This window comes from Sorex araneus, chromosome 1 (assembly GCF_027595985.1).
Source record: "Sorex araneus isolate mSorAra2 chromosome 1, mSorAra2.pri, whole genome shotgun sequence".
Lineage (NCBI taxonomy): Eukaryota > Metazoa > Chordata > Mammalia > Eulipotyphla > Soricidae > Sorex > Sorex araneus.
Window position 1 is genome coordinate 441343358 of NC_073302.1, and position 17766 is coordinate 441361123.

General features: G+C 46.9%; 1 protein-coding gene across 4 annotated transcripts in view; it reads right to left on the bottom strand.

The window, feature by feature from the left end:
- TCAF1 (TRPM8 channel associated factor 1) overlaps positions 1 to 17766 on the bottom strand; it is a 55162-nt gene that overhangs the window by 37373 nt on the left and 23 nt on the right. For 2 of the 4 annotated variants that reach the window (XM_055119356.1, XM_055119423.1), the window contains exon 1: positions 3287 to 3426. In XM_055119356.1, the coding sequence (XP_054975331.1) occupies positions 3287 to 3290 (4 nt within the window). In that variant the 5' untranslated portion in view covers positions 3291 to 3426. Of the gene's footprint in view, positions 1 to 1256; positions 1397 to 3286; positions 3427 to 17651 lie in introns of those variants that run through there. The other 2 variants (XM_055119472.1, XM_055119537.1) reach the window with 2 other exon arrangements.

Genomic DNA, 17766 nt, shown 5'->3' on the forward strand with positions numbered 1-17766 from the left:
TCTTTCTTTCTTTCTTTCTTTCTTTCTTTCTTTCTTTCTTCTTTCTTTCTTTCTTTCTTCTCTCTTTCTTTCTCTCTTTCTCTTTCTTTTCTTTCTTGTAAAACAGTTTCAAGAAATTTACTTAATGTGATGGGGGAGGAAGGGGAGAGACTGTGTTCAAGGAAGAACACGCATTTCTCCTTGATTCCCGAGTTTCTGTGGAGGGGTCTCCGTGTCCCCTCGCTCGTCTGATCACTCCTCCCGAGAGCGAGCTCCGGAACAGTGGCGTGGAGGGGCGCAGGCCCCGGACTCAGCAGACCTGGGAAATTTACTACGGGAGGAAAAGGCGAAAATCCAAGCTCGGCCTCTCCCCACCTCTGGCTCAGCCCGCCCCGAGTTTACACCCAAGCCAAGGCTCGACGTGCAAGGCCAGCGGTCACCCGAGTTCCGCCCCCCCTCCCCTGTCCCCTCTCCCCTCCAGCCCTCCCCTCGGGCCACGCTCTCCTCCCCAGCCCCGAGCCAGTCTGCAAAGAGCAAGTCGGTGACGTCAGAGGCGGGGTGGCAGGGGGCTGGGGGAGCGCAGGCCAGCAGGGGGAGGAGGGGAGCGGGGCGAGAAGCGGGCTTGGCAGGGAACTCTCAGCGCCAGCTGGCACTCCGGTCTGGGCTGGGTGGGGGGGTGCCCTGGCCGGTGGACTCTCTGGCACAAGTCTCGGGGTTCCCCTCGCGCGCGCACAGGCACACACCCACCCACGTACACACGCGCGCGCGCGCACACACACACACACACACTTGCACAAACGCACACACAGGCGCACAAACGCGCACACACGTACACCCACGTACACACTCACGCGCGCACACACACATGCGCGCGCGCACACGTGCACATGCACACACACACACACACACACACACACACGTCTCCAGGGGACTGGTAGGCGGGAGGTCTGTCCCTGAGACGGTGTTTGCAAAGACCAAAGGGCAGCGGGGGTAGGGGGGATGCTGGGGGGCGGGGGGCAGCTGCAGGCATTTCTCGCCTGCAAAGGAACCTCAGAAAAGTGCGACCCCCTTGCGAGAAGCGGAGCGGCCAGGGAGTGGGCAGAGCCCGGGAGGGTGCCCGGAGCAGGGAACCTGCGGGAAACCTGCGGGAAACGGTGCCCACACCGCGGTGGGCTCCGCGCTCACTGCCCCCGCAGCGCTTCCCCATGACCCAGGATGCTGTCCCCACCCCGCACCCTTGGGTCGAGACTGCGAGGCGATCGGGGACCACCACTCACCAGGTTTGCCCAGACACTGGCAAGGGAGCAGCCCGCGGGGCCAGGCTCGGCGCAGACAGGGCTCGAGATCCTCGGGAATGGGCTTCCCCGCGGCGAAGGAGCGCGGGGCAGAGCCTAGCGTGGGGCGGGGTCTAGCTCGTGGGGAGGCGGGGTTTACCTGGAGTCCCCGCCCACTCACTCCCAGGCACCAATGGCAGGGGCGGGGCCTGGAGCGCACGGGGCGGGGCTTCCCGGGAGTCCCCGCCCATTTCCTCCCAGCAGGGGCGGGGGGCGGGGCTTGGCCCGGGACAGCGCTTCTTTGTGTGGCCAGCCCCCTGGCCTCGGCCTGGCGGGGGACCCCAGTCCTGGCAGAGTGGACAGCCGTTTACTGAAAGGCCTCACCTTTCCTTGACTCATCGGGGCCAACTCGGGTGCGCATTCCCGGGAACGTCTCCCGAGTCTCAGCTGCAGGAGCTAAGAGTTCCCGGGAAGGGCGTGCGCGGTGTGTACCGCCCACGGGGGAAATGCAAAGGCAGGAGTCCCTGAAAACGCTTTCCCAGGCACGGGCGGTATACCTGACCCTGGCCTTTTAACTGATCCTCAGAAATAGCGGGGGCTAGGTAACTTTTCCTAGCGCTCTCTGCAGAGTTAAGTGTCACTTCTGGGGGTTAAATAGAAGAATCTGCTTCTAGCAGACCAGGGCTAACTAAGGCTGACCCGCCAGCGTTCATTCCAGTTTTCTTTCTCTAGTGCTTCCTGATGACCAGTTGGCGGCAGCTCCTGCTGCCCACAAATGTCCGGGTCCTACACGTATAGTGACTCTACCTCCCCGCACGGGTCCATTTGCAGCCCGTGACAGGCAGCCAGTGTAGTAGTGGGGAACTCAGCGGGCACCAGAGGGCCTGGACTCAGATTCCTGGCCACCCTCCATGGGCTGAGTGGTTCGGGAAGCCTGACCTAAGGCCTCTCTGTGCCTGTAGAACGAGGACGCTCAAATAAGAACTTGTATTACACACTTATCTGAGGGTCTACGTGATGGGACTCAATCTTTGTAAGGTTCTTTAATCAATGCCTGGGACATAATAAAACTATGGGCGCTTGCTGAACAAATATATATTCGGGATGCCCTAAGGCCCAATATTTTATGCTTGGGAAATTGGGTGTCTTTTAGCCCTGACTCTGGTTTGGGTCCAAGTCCACGACCTATTTCTTCTCTCCATCTCTTTTCAACCCCTTTCCTCCCCACCTGACTTCTGAACAGGAGGACATGTGGGCCAGTGAGCTCAGTGGTTGGGGTCACACAGGGGAGGCTTGGGGAATGGGAAGAGGACTTGAACTCAGGATCCTTCGAGGACCAATGACCGGTCCTCTATGTTCTCCTCGGCTCAGGGTTTTCAGCTAACGGACAAGGTCCTTTGGGTTATGAAATGCCAGGAATAGCACAAGTTAGAACCATTTCACACACACATATAATTTGAAACAAAAACATTGCATATATGTGTTAATTGTTGACGATAAGATGATAATAACAACAATAATAATAATAATACACGGGAAGGGTACAACCTAACTTACCTCTGAGAACAGGGGTGCTAGAGTCGGTTCTGCTTCTTAGAAGACAGACAGACAGACAGACAGACAGACAGACAGACACACACACACACACACACACACACACACACGAGGAGGACCGGGAAAGCTAAAGCAACAGGGAGAAAATGACACCATCTGAAAAATAAATCTGTTCTTTTCTGTATGTGGTTTGGAGCTTTGAACTACTCCCTTATGAAAAACGTTGCACAGGACCCGAGAAACGCCTGGGAGACACCGGCTTCTGCCGGCGAGGTTCCTGGGGAGGGACGGCAGCGGGGAGGGACCCGAGCGAGCGCGGGGCAGCCCCGGGAGAGACGCCGGGAGCGCGGCGGCTGCCCTAGGCCCCCAGCCCGTCCTCTCCAGCCGCAGCCCGCCCTCCCGCTCCCCGGGGGCGGCCCGATTGCTGGGGGGACCCAGTTCAGCTCGGCTTCCCGAACCCGTCTTCGGAGCAGACTTACCCATTGTCCACACCGGCTACTTCGGAGGGGGAAGGGACTCCTCTGCAGAGATGCGACAAGGAGCCTGGGCTACAGCCTGGGGACTTGGAGATTAGGGGAGGCGGCGGTGGGAGGCGCCTGCCTCTGTGTGCCGGGGAGGGGGGGCTGGGGTGGGTGGGAGTCCGGGGCGGTGCAGACGGGGCGGGAGGTGCAGGGGAGCCGTGCGGGCCGCTGATTGGCCGCCCGGCAGCGGGGGCGGAGCCTGGCCGGCTGTCCCGGACAGTGGCGGCCCTGCTTTGTGTCAGTTTCAGCCAGGGGGTTGTGGGACCCGAAATCCTGGACAGAGTCTGGTCGCCCGGCTGGGAATGCGTTCAGAAAACAAACCAGGAAGCCTAGTTCTCAAAAGAACTGTTGGCAATGATACCTTTTTAAAATCTAAAATATTATACAACTATTACATAGTTAAATGTTTAAGTTAGATAATATATAAATGTATATATATATATATATATTTCTTTTTTCAATTTATAGGGAGGTTGTTGGGCCACGCATAACAGTACTCAGGCTTCCCTTCTGACAGCGCTCATGGGACTGTGCTGTTCCCAGGGTCAGCCTAGGGCTCTCTGTGTGTTCCCTGTTAATTTATTTTCAATAATTTATATTTATGATCTATATATTTACTAGACCTTCAAAATGGTCCTGTGACTACGAGTTTATTTGTATGAGAAACATTCACAGCATGTTTGAATAGTTATAAAAACAAACCGAAACGGAAGACATACCAAACTATTAGTTACTTCAGGCAAGCAAAATGTAGATTACTTGTTGGTGATTCCCTCCACCTCCATATGCTTCACTTTTAATAGTCATATGGATTATTTCATGATAAAAATAGTTCATCCACTGAAAAAGGGATAAAATGTTCCTGCTCAAACAGTTGGCAGAGATCCCTCCATAAATACGACCTCTCCAGTGCATGGTTTTGTTTTGTTAAATACATTTTTAAGGGGCTGGAGTGATAGCACGTAGGGTGTTTGCCTTGCACATGACTGACTTGGGTTCCATCCCCGGCATCGCAGATGACCCCCCAAGCACCGCTAGGAGTAATTCCTGAGTGCAGAGCCAGGAATTGAGCAACGCTGGGTGTGACCAAAAAAGAAAATAAAATACATTTAAAAAAAAATTGAGGCACCAGGGTTTACAGCAGTGTTAATGGTAGCATGCACTGTTCCTGAATGTGGTTCCTACTCCCGACAGAGTTTTAAGAAAGTGAGGCATGGGATCTAATGTTTGCCTGTCTAGCTGCTCAGTCAGGATCTGACTTTCTGTCTGCTGGGTCTCGCTTTGCTGGCTCTGTATCTGTGTCTCTAGCCTGGCCAGCTCAGCTTCAGAAAGCCACGCGTGCCTTTTAACGCGGGACCCTTAAGTCTGCAAGATTCTCAGTACACGCTCCCGTTTCCTAACCGCTCCCGGCCCTGACTGGTCAGATATCTAAGATTAAGGTATCACCAGACCAAACTCTTCAGGAGGAGACCATGGAAAGCCCCCACCCCCATGGGAAACTGCGACCAGGCTGGAATTTCACAGGAATGTGGGTGCCGTGGCAAGGGGGGCAGTGAGGGCACCATGCCATGGCTTTTAGTTCAGAGTTTCATGACAACTCCCCAAACCGGTATAAGCATCAGTCCAGAGTCGTATTTTATTCTTTGGATTCTGCGCCTTCCGTGGCCATAACCAGGTGTTCCTAATGTCCTCTTGATGCATGGGGTTGACAAGGGAGATAAATGAAGGGGGCAGGAAGGTGCCCCTAGCATCATTCCTCAGCAAAGCATGGTGGGGAAAGACAGTGCGTGACAACTTCCCAGAGGTCAGGCACTTGCCTTGCTGGTCACTGGCCCTGCTTTCCATTCCCAGCCCAGGATCGTGGTCTAGACACAGAATAAGTACCCTGGGGGGTGGCCTCCACCCCTCCCGAACTGCAATTTCCTGAATTGTAAGTTTTCTTCTTGAAATTTTTAAGTGCTCTTTTAATTTCCTCTTCTAAGTAATCTTTGGTTTTTGTTTTGGGGCCACCTGCTGGTGCTCAGAGTTTTACTCCCGGCTCTTTGCACTGGGATCACTCCCTGCAGGCTTGGGAGACCATATGTGGTGCTGGGAATAGAACCTGGGTCGGCCGCATGCGAGGCAAATGCTCTAGCCACTGAGGCTCCAGCCCCTCTTCTAAGTATTTTTGCTCCATTTTTATGTTGCACCAAATTTCGGCTTGCTCTATCCTTTCTGTTTCAGATGCGACATTACCCGTTTATTTTTTAAAATTTTATTTGCCATTTCGATCGAAGTACCAGTATTTACAATAATGTTTGATTAAATGTGTCATGCATACATCATGCTATCGTCACATCCATCAACCGGAGTGTCCTCGTCCCCCAGCCAGTGTTCATTTTAAATTCTAATTCTTTTCTCATGTCTGCTTCCTGGAGTTTCCCTTTATAGTTTCTGTCCTAAGTAATGGAAACTAGCTTGGAAATCTTGAACTGGCTTTTGAAATATTTTGTTCTATAAATACCCAGCAACACAGGAGTGAATGACCAATTGATTAAAAACGCATACTTCGAAACATGATACCGTCCATAAAAAGGATAAACGCGTCATATCTTGGAGAATACTCTTTATTTCCTTTAATGAAAAACTTATGATCCTTTTCTATCTTTGCACGTGCTCATCAGGAGATAATAAGAATATATTTGGTCATCTAAAAAATGAGAAGGGGGGCGCTGGAGTGATAGCACAGCAGGTAGGGCATTTGCCTTGTACGAGGCCAACCCAGGTTCAATTCCCAGCAACCCATATGGTCCCCTGAGCACCACCAGGGGTGATTCCTGAGTGCAGAGCCAGGAGTAATTTGAGCATCACCAAAAGCATGACCCAAAAAGAAAAAAAAAAAGAAGAAGGTTAGCCAGTAATTTCTTTTTTTTTTAGACTTCAAAAAAAGGGGGTTATAACCATATAACCAACAGTATGGGAATGGGGGAGTACTACTCCCCCAGTGATAATCAGGCCCCTCTCATTGACTGATGCTCAGATACTGGCTTCTTGCAGCCTGGCCCTGTTGGCAGCTACCGGGGCCATACCTGATGGTGCTGGGTAGAGGCTGGGCCCTGACAGGGACCAAACCTGGGGCCTCTCACCTGACAGGCACGTGTGCCATGCCAGTCATGTCTTTATTTTATTTATATATTTTAAATGCCACACACAAAAAAGATCATTTGGAAATGGTAAAAGAAGACTGTGCAGGAGTACTGCCCTCAGATATACAGAATACCCAGCAGAAATGCATGCTGGGAGGCCCAAGCCATCACACAGCGGGGCGGGCACCGGTGTTAAACGCTGCTGAGCCCGGCTCCATCCCAGAACCCATGTTTCCCCAAGCTTGACAGGAGTGATCCCTGAGCACAGAGCCGGGAGTAAGCCCTGAGCACCTCTGGGGGTGGCCCACAGCCCACCTCTTTCCCACCCACCACAATGAGAAATGCATGTTTATGTCAGCACATGAAAAATGTTTAGAGAACCATCTAAAGACCTCATAAAGGTCCAAACAAGGACTTAGCCAAATGCTGTCCTCTCTGTTCTCACCCCAGTGCCACCCTGACGCCCTCTTCTATTTAGAGCCTTTAACAAGGTTCTTTTCAGACCTACAGATACAAGAATATATTAGCGAAATTTCTGTTTCATAAGGGAAATGGCTATCAAAATTAAGTATCAGCCTAGACAAATAGTTTGGGGTGTTAAGACTAGATGGTGAAAATTGGGGGGAAATACAGAAAACTAAAGACTTGGAAGAGCGAAAGGAAAACACTGGACATGAGCGCCCCCTTCTTCATAGCTTTGCTCTTGAGAGCATCTTCCAGTTCACAGAGGCGAGCACCTGAGGTCAAGCCAAAAGGGTCAACTCTGTTCCATGATTAGCGAATCAACGGGAACCGAAAGGGCAAAATTTCAGTTAAAAAATTTCTGGGATGGGGGGACTAGCAGTGTGTGTGGGGGGGGGACTAGGGGCGTGGGGGGCAGGGTGGAGCTATACTGTGATTCTTGGTGGTGGAATATGTGCACTGGTGAAGGGATGGGTGTTTGAGCATTGTATAACTGAGACTTAAACCTAAAAACTTTGTAACTTTCCACATGGTGACTCAAAAAAAAAATTTAAAAAAAAAAAGAAATTTCTGGGAGGCTGACCTAAAATCTACGCACAAATTCCCCTTAAGTTGCAGGCTGATGCCTACGCTAGTCACCCCGGACTTGCAGACAAGGGTAGCTAAAGCACTAAACGATCGAGCAGTGCTTTCAATAGTGGTTCTGCAAGGGGTTGGGGCTGAGGGGGAGAGGTCAAATCCCTTCAGAGCAGATGATTATTAATAATATACTTTGCTTTCAGTTGAAACCAGAGAAACGCCACAGCACTGTAGCACTGTCATCCTGTCGTTGATCCATTTGCTCGAGCGGGCACCAGTAACATCTCCATTGTGAGACTTGTTACTGTTTTTGGCATATCAAATATGCTATGGGTAGCTTGCCAGGCTCTGCAATCGAACCCGAGTTGGCCGCATGCAAGGCAAACACCCTACCCACTGTGCTATCACTTCAGTCCAGAGAAACGCCGTAGCTATGAATAAGAAGAATAAAGGGGAGAAAGAGTGATAAAGGAGTGGTGCCCGCTTGAGCAAATGAGTGAACAATGGGAAGACAGTGCTACAGTGATTGAAATTTAGAAATTCAATAATTGGAAAGTTCTAAAATATCAGATGCAAATGCACTATAAAGTCAGTAATAATCTGCACAAAGAGATCAAAAGGTAACAGATGTGAAACATGATTTTGACTTGTTAACTCAGAATCCCAGAAAAGAAGAGAAAGAGTTAAAACAAAGAAATGTATTAACAATGACTTAAAAATCCCTGAAAGAGGGTGAAGAAGCATTAAAATTTAGACATGAATACTCACTCCAGCACAGGGTAACAGAAAAGAAAGCTCAACTTAGGCACACCATAGTCAAGTTGCTAAAAAAACAGAATCATAGTTAAAATGCTAAAAACCAAGCTCAGAGAGATAGATATAAGATATATCTTATTAAAAAAACAATAAAATGGACTTTTGGAAAGAAATGATGAAAACAAGGATACAACTTTTTTTTTTCTTAAAGTAAACAAAATACAAATGATAAAATCTACCAACCTAAATTTCTATTCACAGTAAATTATTTCTTTCAAACTGAAGACAAAAGAAAGATAGGTTCAGATTAGCAAACATGGAAACAATCTGCTGTCAATACAAAATAAGAACTATGGGAAAGGATTCTTTAATATTAAGAAAAATATTCCCAGATCAGAGCACAGGGAGCAAGAAATAATGAACTGCCGAAAGAGGTCAGCTATATGCTAATATTAACTTTTAAAATGAATGTGAGAATAAAAAGCATATAAGAGAAAAATAAACATTAGGGAAAGTGCAACTACGAGATGGGGGATAATGAAGATAAACTATTTTAAAAGCATTGTATTGCTTTAGTCCTATCCTATTTCTGATATCAAAAATTGACAACAATATCACCGTCACTGTCATTGTTGTCCCATTGCTCAGCAATTTGCTCAAGTGGGCACCAGTAACATCTCCATTGCGAGACTTGTTGTTAATGTTTTTGGCATATCGAATACACTATGGATAGCTGCCAGGCTCTGCCGTTCAGGTGAGATACTCTCGGTAGCTTGCCGGGATTTCCGAGAAAGGTGGAGGAATTGAACCCAGCTTGGCCTCATGCAAGGCAAATGCCCTACCCGCCTGGCTATCGCTCCAGCTGACAACAATATAAGAAAATAATTACAGATAGATTTTTCTCTGATGAACAATGATGCAAAAACCATTAACGATTGTAAAACCATTTACAAACTAAATGCAATACTACATTAAAAGAATCATTATTCATGTGCAAGTGGAATTTATTTCAATGATGTCAGAATGATTCAACAGCTTCTAACCATTAAATGTGTATCACACTAATGAAATGAAACATAGAATTATACTACTATCTCAGCAGATAAAAGAAAAAAAAGCAACATTTTTCTGACAAAAGCTCTCAACAAATTGAACATAAAATGAATTTAGCTCAACATAATAAAGGCTATACATGACAAACCCACAACCTAAGCTAACATCTTACTTCATGGTGAAATGTTAAAAGATATTCCTCTAAGACCAGGAGCAAGACAAAGATGCTCACTCTATCACTCTTATTTAATATTTTATTCAGTTTAATAAAAGAGATCAAATACAAAGTATGAGGCATCCATAAACGAAATTTAAGACAAATGAAAAGTTATTCTGTGCTTCTGGATTGGAAGAATTAACTACTAATGATAAAATCTTCATACTACCTAAAGCTACTGACACATTCAACGCATCCCTATAAAAATCCCAGGTGACAATTTCCACAAAATAAAAATAATCTTATAATTCAAATGAAACAACAAAAGAACTTGAATAGGCTAAGCAATTCTGCAAAAAGAATAAAATCTGAGGGGGTGCGGTACTGCCAGCTGGTCAACCTGTAAACGTGGGGCGAGTGCATCAGCAGCCTGATGGCGCCTTCAGGCTTCCTGATACCACAAATTGTCGCCGTGCCTCTGGATGGACCCCAACAACTTGGGACCAAGTTTCCTGAGAAATTAAACGGCCAGAAGTTAGGTATGTGGGAGGCATGTTCACAAACCACCTCCGGCTCAGCTACACAAGCTTGTTTATTGGCCTTGCTTCAGAGACCCATAAATAAATCTCGCAAGAGATCAAAACCCACAGTTCATCTCAGACCCACGCAAGGCTGAACAGACTAGGGTAAACTGGGGAAGCAGGGGTCAGCCTGGTGCCCGTCCGAGCAGAGAACTCAGCAGCCGCTTGTTCCCACAATCCAAAGTCACTGCCATGCCCCAGGCAGGACTCCACTCTCTTGGGACAGACCTCACTGAGATAGAATCTGCTGACACTTCAGTTCTGTGGGTGTGGGGACTGGAATCCCCAGGCTTTCTCGGGATCGGAATGGGCTACCTCCCCACACTTCCCTGCATTTCCGGAAGCCCCAGCAGTCACATCCATACCTCAAAGCTGCCACCCAGCTTTAAAATAGCTACTCCTGCCTTACCTTCCCGATAAAAATACAGAACGCCCAGAACAAACACAATGACTTCTTAGTACATGTGTTGCAAACCACAATGCACAAAAGGTAAAGGAGAGAGAGAGCAAGAAGAAAAGTGCCTGCCATATAGGCAGGCTGGGGGCAGGGGGCGTTTTGGGGGATGGTGAGAGGGAAAGAGGGGATACTGGTGGTGGGAAAGGTACACTAGTGGAAGGATGGGTTTTGGATCATTGTATGACTGAAACCCAATCATGAGAAGCTTTATAATGGTCTATCTCATGGATGTAGCACTGTTGTCCCGTTGTTCATCGATTTGCTCGAGTAGGCACCTGTAACGTCTCCATTGTGAGACTTGTTACTGTTTTGGGCATATCGAATACGCCACGGGGAGCTTGCCAGACTGTTGTGTGGGCGGGATACTCTTAGGAGCCCTCTTAGTGCAGTAGACAGCACATCAGTCTCATAATCTCTTGAATATTCAATAAAAAATTTTTACACAAAGAATAAAATTTTAGACACAACAGTATTTTATTTCAAATGACATTACAAAGCTATAGTAATAAAAGACATGTCATAAAACATATAGAATAATGAAACAAGACATAAGCTCAGAATAAAATACTTGTATTTACCATCAATTGATCTTCAAGAAAAGTATAAAGAATGCACAATGGGGAGAAGATACTAGGATCAATAAAAAAAAGTGTTGACATAACTGGAGAAAATGGAATCAGACCCTTATGTAGAAAAATAAAGTGGACCCTTATCTCAGACCATAAATAAAAATCAACTCAAAATATATTCAAGACAAAAAACACATGGCTGAAATGGCAAAGCTCCTAGAAGGAAAAGAATCCCTTGACATTGCCTCGGTAAATAACTGGATAAGACTACATAAAGCAAAGACAAAGGAAGCAAAAACAAACAACTAGAACTACATTACACTGAAACAGCATCTCCACAGCAAAGGAAACAATCAATAGAGTGAAGGGACAACCTACAGAATGGGCACAATTATCTATAAACCATACATCCAAATAAAGGTTTCATATAAAAATAGGCAAGGAAGTCAATGGCAAGAAAACAAATCATACAATCGAAGATAAACAAAAGACCTGAGTAAAGATTTCTCCAAAAAAGGGCATTCAAGCTCATCAGTTTATTGAACAAAAAAAATACTAAAATCCACGAACTATTGGGAAAATACAAATAATCACAGGATATCCAGGATATCTTCTCACATCCACTAGAAGGGCTTTTATCAAGAGACAAAAGTTGCAAGTGGCATGCTACCAGACCCTGTGCAAGGCTGTTTCATTAGGGGAGCCTCAGAGAGGGGGCGGTGGGACCCCTCCCTGCCCCAAGGGACCCAGTCCCAGCAGCCAAAACCCTCCAGAACTCAACCTCCCCCATGCTCACGGCTGCTCTCCACACACTCGGGGCAAGCCTCACACATGAATAAATCTATTCCTGGACATCTCATACCTCACACCACTCAGAGTCCAAGAGTAGTGCACGACGCTAGATGGGGTTTAAAGTAGAAGGGAACCAATCTTAGAAGGCAATATATTTGTACATCTCTATGTATATATATAAGCACACAAGACTCAATTCTTAACAATATATTAATAATGGGCTGGAGCAATAGCACAGTGGTAGGGCGTTCACCTTTCATGTGGTCGACCGGTGTGCAAATACTCTGCCTCTCTCAGAGAGCCCAGCAAGCTACTGAGAGTATCGCGTGGCAGAGCCTGGCAAGCTACCCGTGGCATATCCGATATGCCAAAAACAGTAACAATAAGTCTCACAATGAGAGACATTACTGGTGCCCGCTCGAACAAATCGATGAGCAACGGGATGACAGTGACAATGACATATTAATAATCTCTTATAGAATAGCTTAATGGTCCCTGAAATACACCAATATTCACAAACTCTCCCCTAAGGAAAGTGTTTTAGAGCATTTTCAGTGGTTTGTTCACAACAATACAAAATAAATTACTTCGGTTCTGCTTTGGGGCAGGGCTTGGGGCTTGGGATGGAAATATCCAAAATATGGTGGTGGGAAGGTGTCATGGTGATGGGATTGGTGTTTGAGAATTTAGTGTCATCAAATAATGTGGACTACTGTTAGAGAAATAAAAAAAGAATTTTAGGGGCTGGAGCGATAGCACAGCGGGTAGGGTGTTTGCCTTGCACGCAACCGACCCGGGTTCGATTTCCAGCATCCCATATGGTCCCCTGAGTACCTCCAGGGATAATTCCTGAGTGCAGAGTCAGGAATAACCCCTGTGCAGAGCCAGGTGTGACCCAAAAAGAAAAAAAAAAAGAATTTTAAAAAAGTTGCAAGTGGTAAAGAAGTAGGGAAAGAAAACCCTTGTGTACTACTGGTGTGGATGCAGTGAGCGCTGTGACTGTAGAAAACAGCTCAGAAGTGCCTTGGAGGGGCTGGAGTGATAGCACAGCGGGTAGGGCGTTTGCCTTGCACGCGGCCGACCCGGGTTCGAATCCCAGCATCCCATATTCCCATATGGTCCCCTGAGCACCGCCAGGGGTAATTCCTGAGTGCACGAGCCAGGAATGACCCGTGTTCATTGCCGGGTGTGACCCAAAAAGCAAAAAAAAAAAAAAAAAAAAAAAAAAAAGAAGTGCCTTGGATATGTTTGAAAGGACGACCACAGAATCCAGTGATTCCACTTCTGGTTATATATGGGGGAAAAAATCCCCAGTTTCTTCTTCTTCTTCTTCTTTTTTTTTAAATTTGGAAGTAACATCTACATTGCCATGTCCATGCACAATAATCAAAAGATAGGACAGGGTGGAGAAGAATAGATCAAAAGGCAGAGAACTTGCCTCTCTTGCTGGGACTTGAACCCCTGGCACTGTGAGCCCTCCTCTCCCAACCCCACTTCAGCACTGCTGGGTGTAGCTCTTTGACCGTCAAGTATCACTGGGATGAACAACACACCACCGGGTCAAGCACTGGGGAAGGTCCTCATCCCCCTCCCCCAAATATACAGTGTGCATATAGAGAGACAATCTGAATATCTAGAGTATGATAAAAGGATAAATAAATCACACACACATATGCTGGCAAGTTTTATTAGTCCATTATCGCTCAATAAATGTTATCAGTTGTGTCATATAACTTAATGTAGTATTCACCTATCTAAAGTATTCCTAAATTATGGTAGCCTAAAAATTCCAAATAATAGAAGAGTAAAATGGGGGAACAAAACAAAGGAAGAGAGAAGAGAAATAAAGATAGACAAAGCAGAAATGGGCTGGAGTGACAATACATCAGGTTGGGTGCTTGCCTTGATGTGGCTGACCTGGGTTTGAGCCCTGGCACCACCTGGCACATCCCTGCTCCCCTGAACACAGAACCAGGAATAAGCCCTGAGTGCCACCGGGTGTGGACCACAAAACAAAAATAGCAAAAACATAGCAGGTTGCAAAGCTAGCTTTAAAGGAACTGGAATCCTATGTTCTCTGACTACATTATAAATGATTAGACAATATCTACTGCAAGATAATAAAATATTTTTGTGTGAGTGAATGGAAATTAAAGTATACACTAGTGAAAAATCATGACTCAAATAAACTGTAATAGGAATTATAAATACATAAAACTATATGATAACAAAATATGCGCTAAACTTGTAAGATATAGATAAAAAATCCCACAAATTTATAAATGTAACAGGTAATGTTGGCAGAAATTAATGAGTTAAGCATATAATTTAGGAGATTATAAAATAGCTGATTAAAAATTCAAAGAAAGCAAGAAGTGAAAACAAAGCAACAGTTGATAGGAAAAAAAGCTTATGTAGAAAAATAAGATAAAATTAACCATTAGGAAACAATTTCCTTAGGTAATAATTTCTCCAAAGGACAAGCTAAATAATCCTGGTAACCTGAATTAAAATTTACTTTGCTGAGAAACAGACATAATAAAGTGTGTGTGGGGAGGTGGGGGGAGGAGGAGGTATACTGTGATTCTTGGTGGTGGAATATGTGCACTGGTGAAGGGATGGGTGTTTGAGCATTGTATAACTGAGACTTTAACCTGAAAGCTTTGTAACTTTCTTTCCACATGGTGATTCAATAAAAGAATAAATTAAAAAAAATAAAGTGTATGTGTAAGGGTGGGGGAGGGCTGGTAGAGGGGGCAGAGAGTTAAGACTAGCTGAAAGAAAACATTCAGAGCATATATCATTAACAAAGAATATGGAAAAAAAACTTTTCAATGAGTCAGGAAGAAAAAAGAACAACTCGATGGAAAAATAAGGAAGACAGGAAGCAGAATTGCAAAGTGGAAGAGCTCGTTGATCTAAGAAAAGACACTGCACTTCGCTAGTTATCAGGGAAAAGCTCACATCACAAAGGAATGCGATTTCATGCCCAACAGATTGGCTAGAAATGAAATTTGAGAATACCATGTTATGACAAGTATGTTGGGCAACAGCAACTATCATCTGTCTCTGCAGGGAACGAAAACTGGCTCCACACTTCCCAAACAGCTTGGGGGGAAAAAGCCCAATCAAGTTGAACACAAATTGGATGGCCTGGTAATTCCACACTGGGGAATGGCCTGTGCCTGGGAACGAGAGGCATGGCCAAGAACGTCCCAGGGTAACAGTACTTGTTAGCTAGCGTCCCCTGTAGAGCTCTCAAGATGACACCCAGAATCCTTGCCCCCTAAAATCCATACTCACGTAACCTCTTTCCCCCGAGTGTTGGGTGAAACGGATGATTTTCTTATAAAGAGCAGAAAACAAAAAAGTGATGGGGCATCACTTTGGAGATTAGTTACCCCCCCAAAAAAATAAAAGATATCTGATTTGATCATAGTCAAATCAAATCAAGGCAACTTCCTTCTTTCTGGGAGATTTTCTTCTGGCTACCACAATGTAAAAGACCCGTATGGCAAAGAACTGATGTGACCAGCCAAAGTCAGAGGCCCAGGATGCTGCCAAGGGTTCCAGTGAGTGGGCTTGGAAGGCCCCCTACCCCACCTCCTCATTTGTGAAGGCTATTGTCCCTTTGTCCCAGCCAACCAGCCAAAACCTTGCTTACAGCCAGTGAGAAATACTGAACGGGAGACACCCAGCTAGGGGCCTTAGAACCCCTGACCCACAGAAACTGGGAGTTTGGAGGGCTCCTTTTGTTCCGTTTCAAACTGCTAAGTGTTGGGGCTATTTGCTAAACGCTAATAGATGACTAATATGTCACCCAAACTAGCAACAACCCAAATGTCCACCATGGTAGGATCAATTATAGTGGATTCAGACCACACATATGCAGTGAAAAGGAAGAAATCTACATGAAAGGCTAATCTCAAATATCTAAGTGCTATACGGTAGATCACCTTAAATATAAAAGTGAAAAAAGAACAAGAAAGCCAATACATCACAAGTGTTTGGAAGACACACACACAAAAAATAAAAAGACAATGAATAACAAGTTTTTGGAAGATACACAAAAATGGTCATTTGTAAGTGCCTGTCTCGGAGACAAGCTGGGGGGAGGGTGTCAGGAGGACATTGGAGGTGATGCATACTGGTAGAGAGATGGGCACTGGAACATTGTATGACCAAAACCTGACCATGATCAGCTTTGTAACTCTGTATCTCACAGTGACACGATAGAAATTTTTTTTTTTAAAAAAGCTCATTTGTACAAGGGAAGGGGAAGATGAATACAAAACTAGGAAGAGAAGTTACTCCCAGGAAAAAAAGGATGGGATGAACTGGGAGGTGGAGAGTCCTTCTAGGACACTGCAACATCTGCATCTAGTCAGGACTTGACTCATTATTCTTTGGACACTTCATAGATGTTTTAAAATTCTTAATCAACTATTGCTACATTATTAATAAATATAATTTACTAACACTCTGAGATCAATTTTTAAATACTATATAAAAATCATCTAAGGCAAAATAGAAAAGGTATGAAAGGTAGGGTGGACAGATGGATGGATGGATAGATGATGAATGGATTGGATGGATGGATGGATGGATGGATGGATGAATGGATGGGTGGGTGAGTGGATGGATGGATGGATGGATGGATGGGTGGGAGGGCGGATGGATGGGTAGATGGTGGGTGGGTGCGTGGATGGATGGATGAATGGATAGATGGTGGGTGGATGGGTGGATGGATGTATAGATGGTGGGTCTGTGGGTGGGTAGATGGGTGGGTGGGTGGATGGATGGATAGATGAATGGATGGGTGGATGGATGGATGGATGAATGGATGGATAGATGAATGGATGGGTGGGTCGGTGGATGGATGGATGGATGGATGGATGGATGGATGGATGGATGGATGGATGGATGGATGGATGGATGGATGGAGATGGTGGGTGGGTGTTTGAATGGATAGATGGTGGGTGGATGGGTGGATGGATGGGTGGGTAGGTGGATGGATGGATGATGGACCAGCTACACAATAACATTCTACTGAGTGTGTCTCATTACTCTTGCTGTTCCCTAGCCAAGAAGTTCCCATAACGGTGCAGCTGGGAAATCTTTTCCTTCCGCACTCCAGACCTTCTCCCGCCACTGCAGGCGGAGCTCACACAGCCGCCAGCAATGCTCAGGGCTAGTTGCTTGCAAACAGTCTCATCCGTTACTTCAGCTTCAGGCCAAATACATTCCAAAGTCAACGTCCCTGGCCAGGACCCCGAATCCCCACCCCGCACGCCAGATGTCCAGCCTCCACCGCAGACACTCGGGGGGATGAGGGGGGCCCTGAGCACCCCCGAGGACGTGAAGACGTTCACCTCTAGGTTTTGCAGGTGCAAAGCACTCTCCTCGCCCCACTCCAATTAATTAAGAGTGAATCCCCAGAAGGAGAGAGGCTCTTTTCAGGGAAATGTTCATGGCACCGGCAGAAACATGAGAAAGGAGGCGGGAGGGGGTGGGGGGGTGGAGAAAACGGGGGGGGGGCATAACAATGCGGCGAGCAAGACGCGGGGCCCGAGGCGCAGGGGGACGTCGAGGCGATGTCATCAGCTCCAAACCCCCAATTGCCACCGGGTCCTCCCCCCTTAGCGGGGTGGGGGTACCACTCCCGATCCCGCGCCCGCCCGATCCCACCCCGGGCACCGGCGCCCTGCCCGGGCGTGGCCACGGCGCCCCCTCCCCGGCCAGTGTCGCGGCCAGGTCCCGGCCAGCCCAGGGTCGGCGCCGCCCCCACTCACCGTGGGCCCAGCTCGGCCCTTGCTCGCGCGTTCGGGGGTGGGGCCGGGAGGCTGGCTCCGAGCGGGCAGCGGCTGGACCCCCGGGCAGGAGCGAGTCGGGAGCGCAGGGGATGCA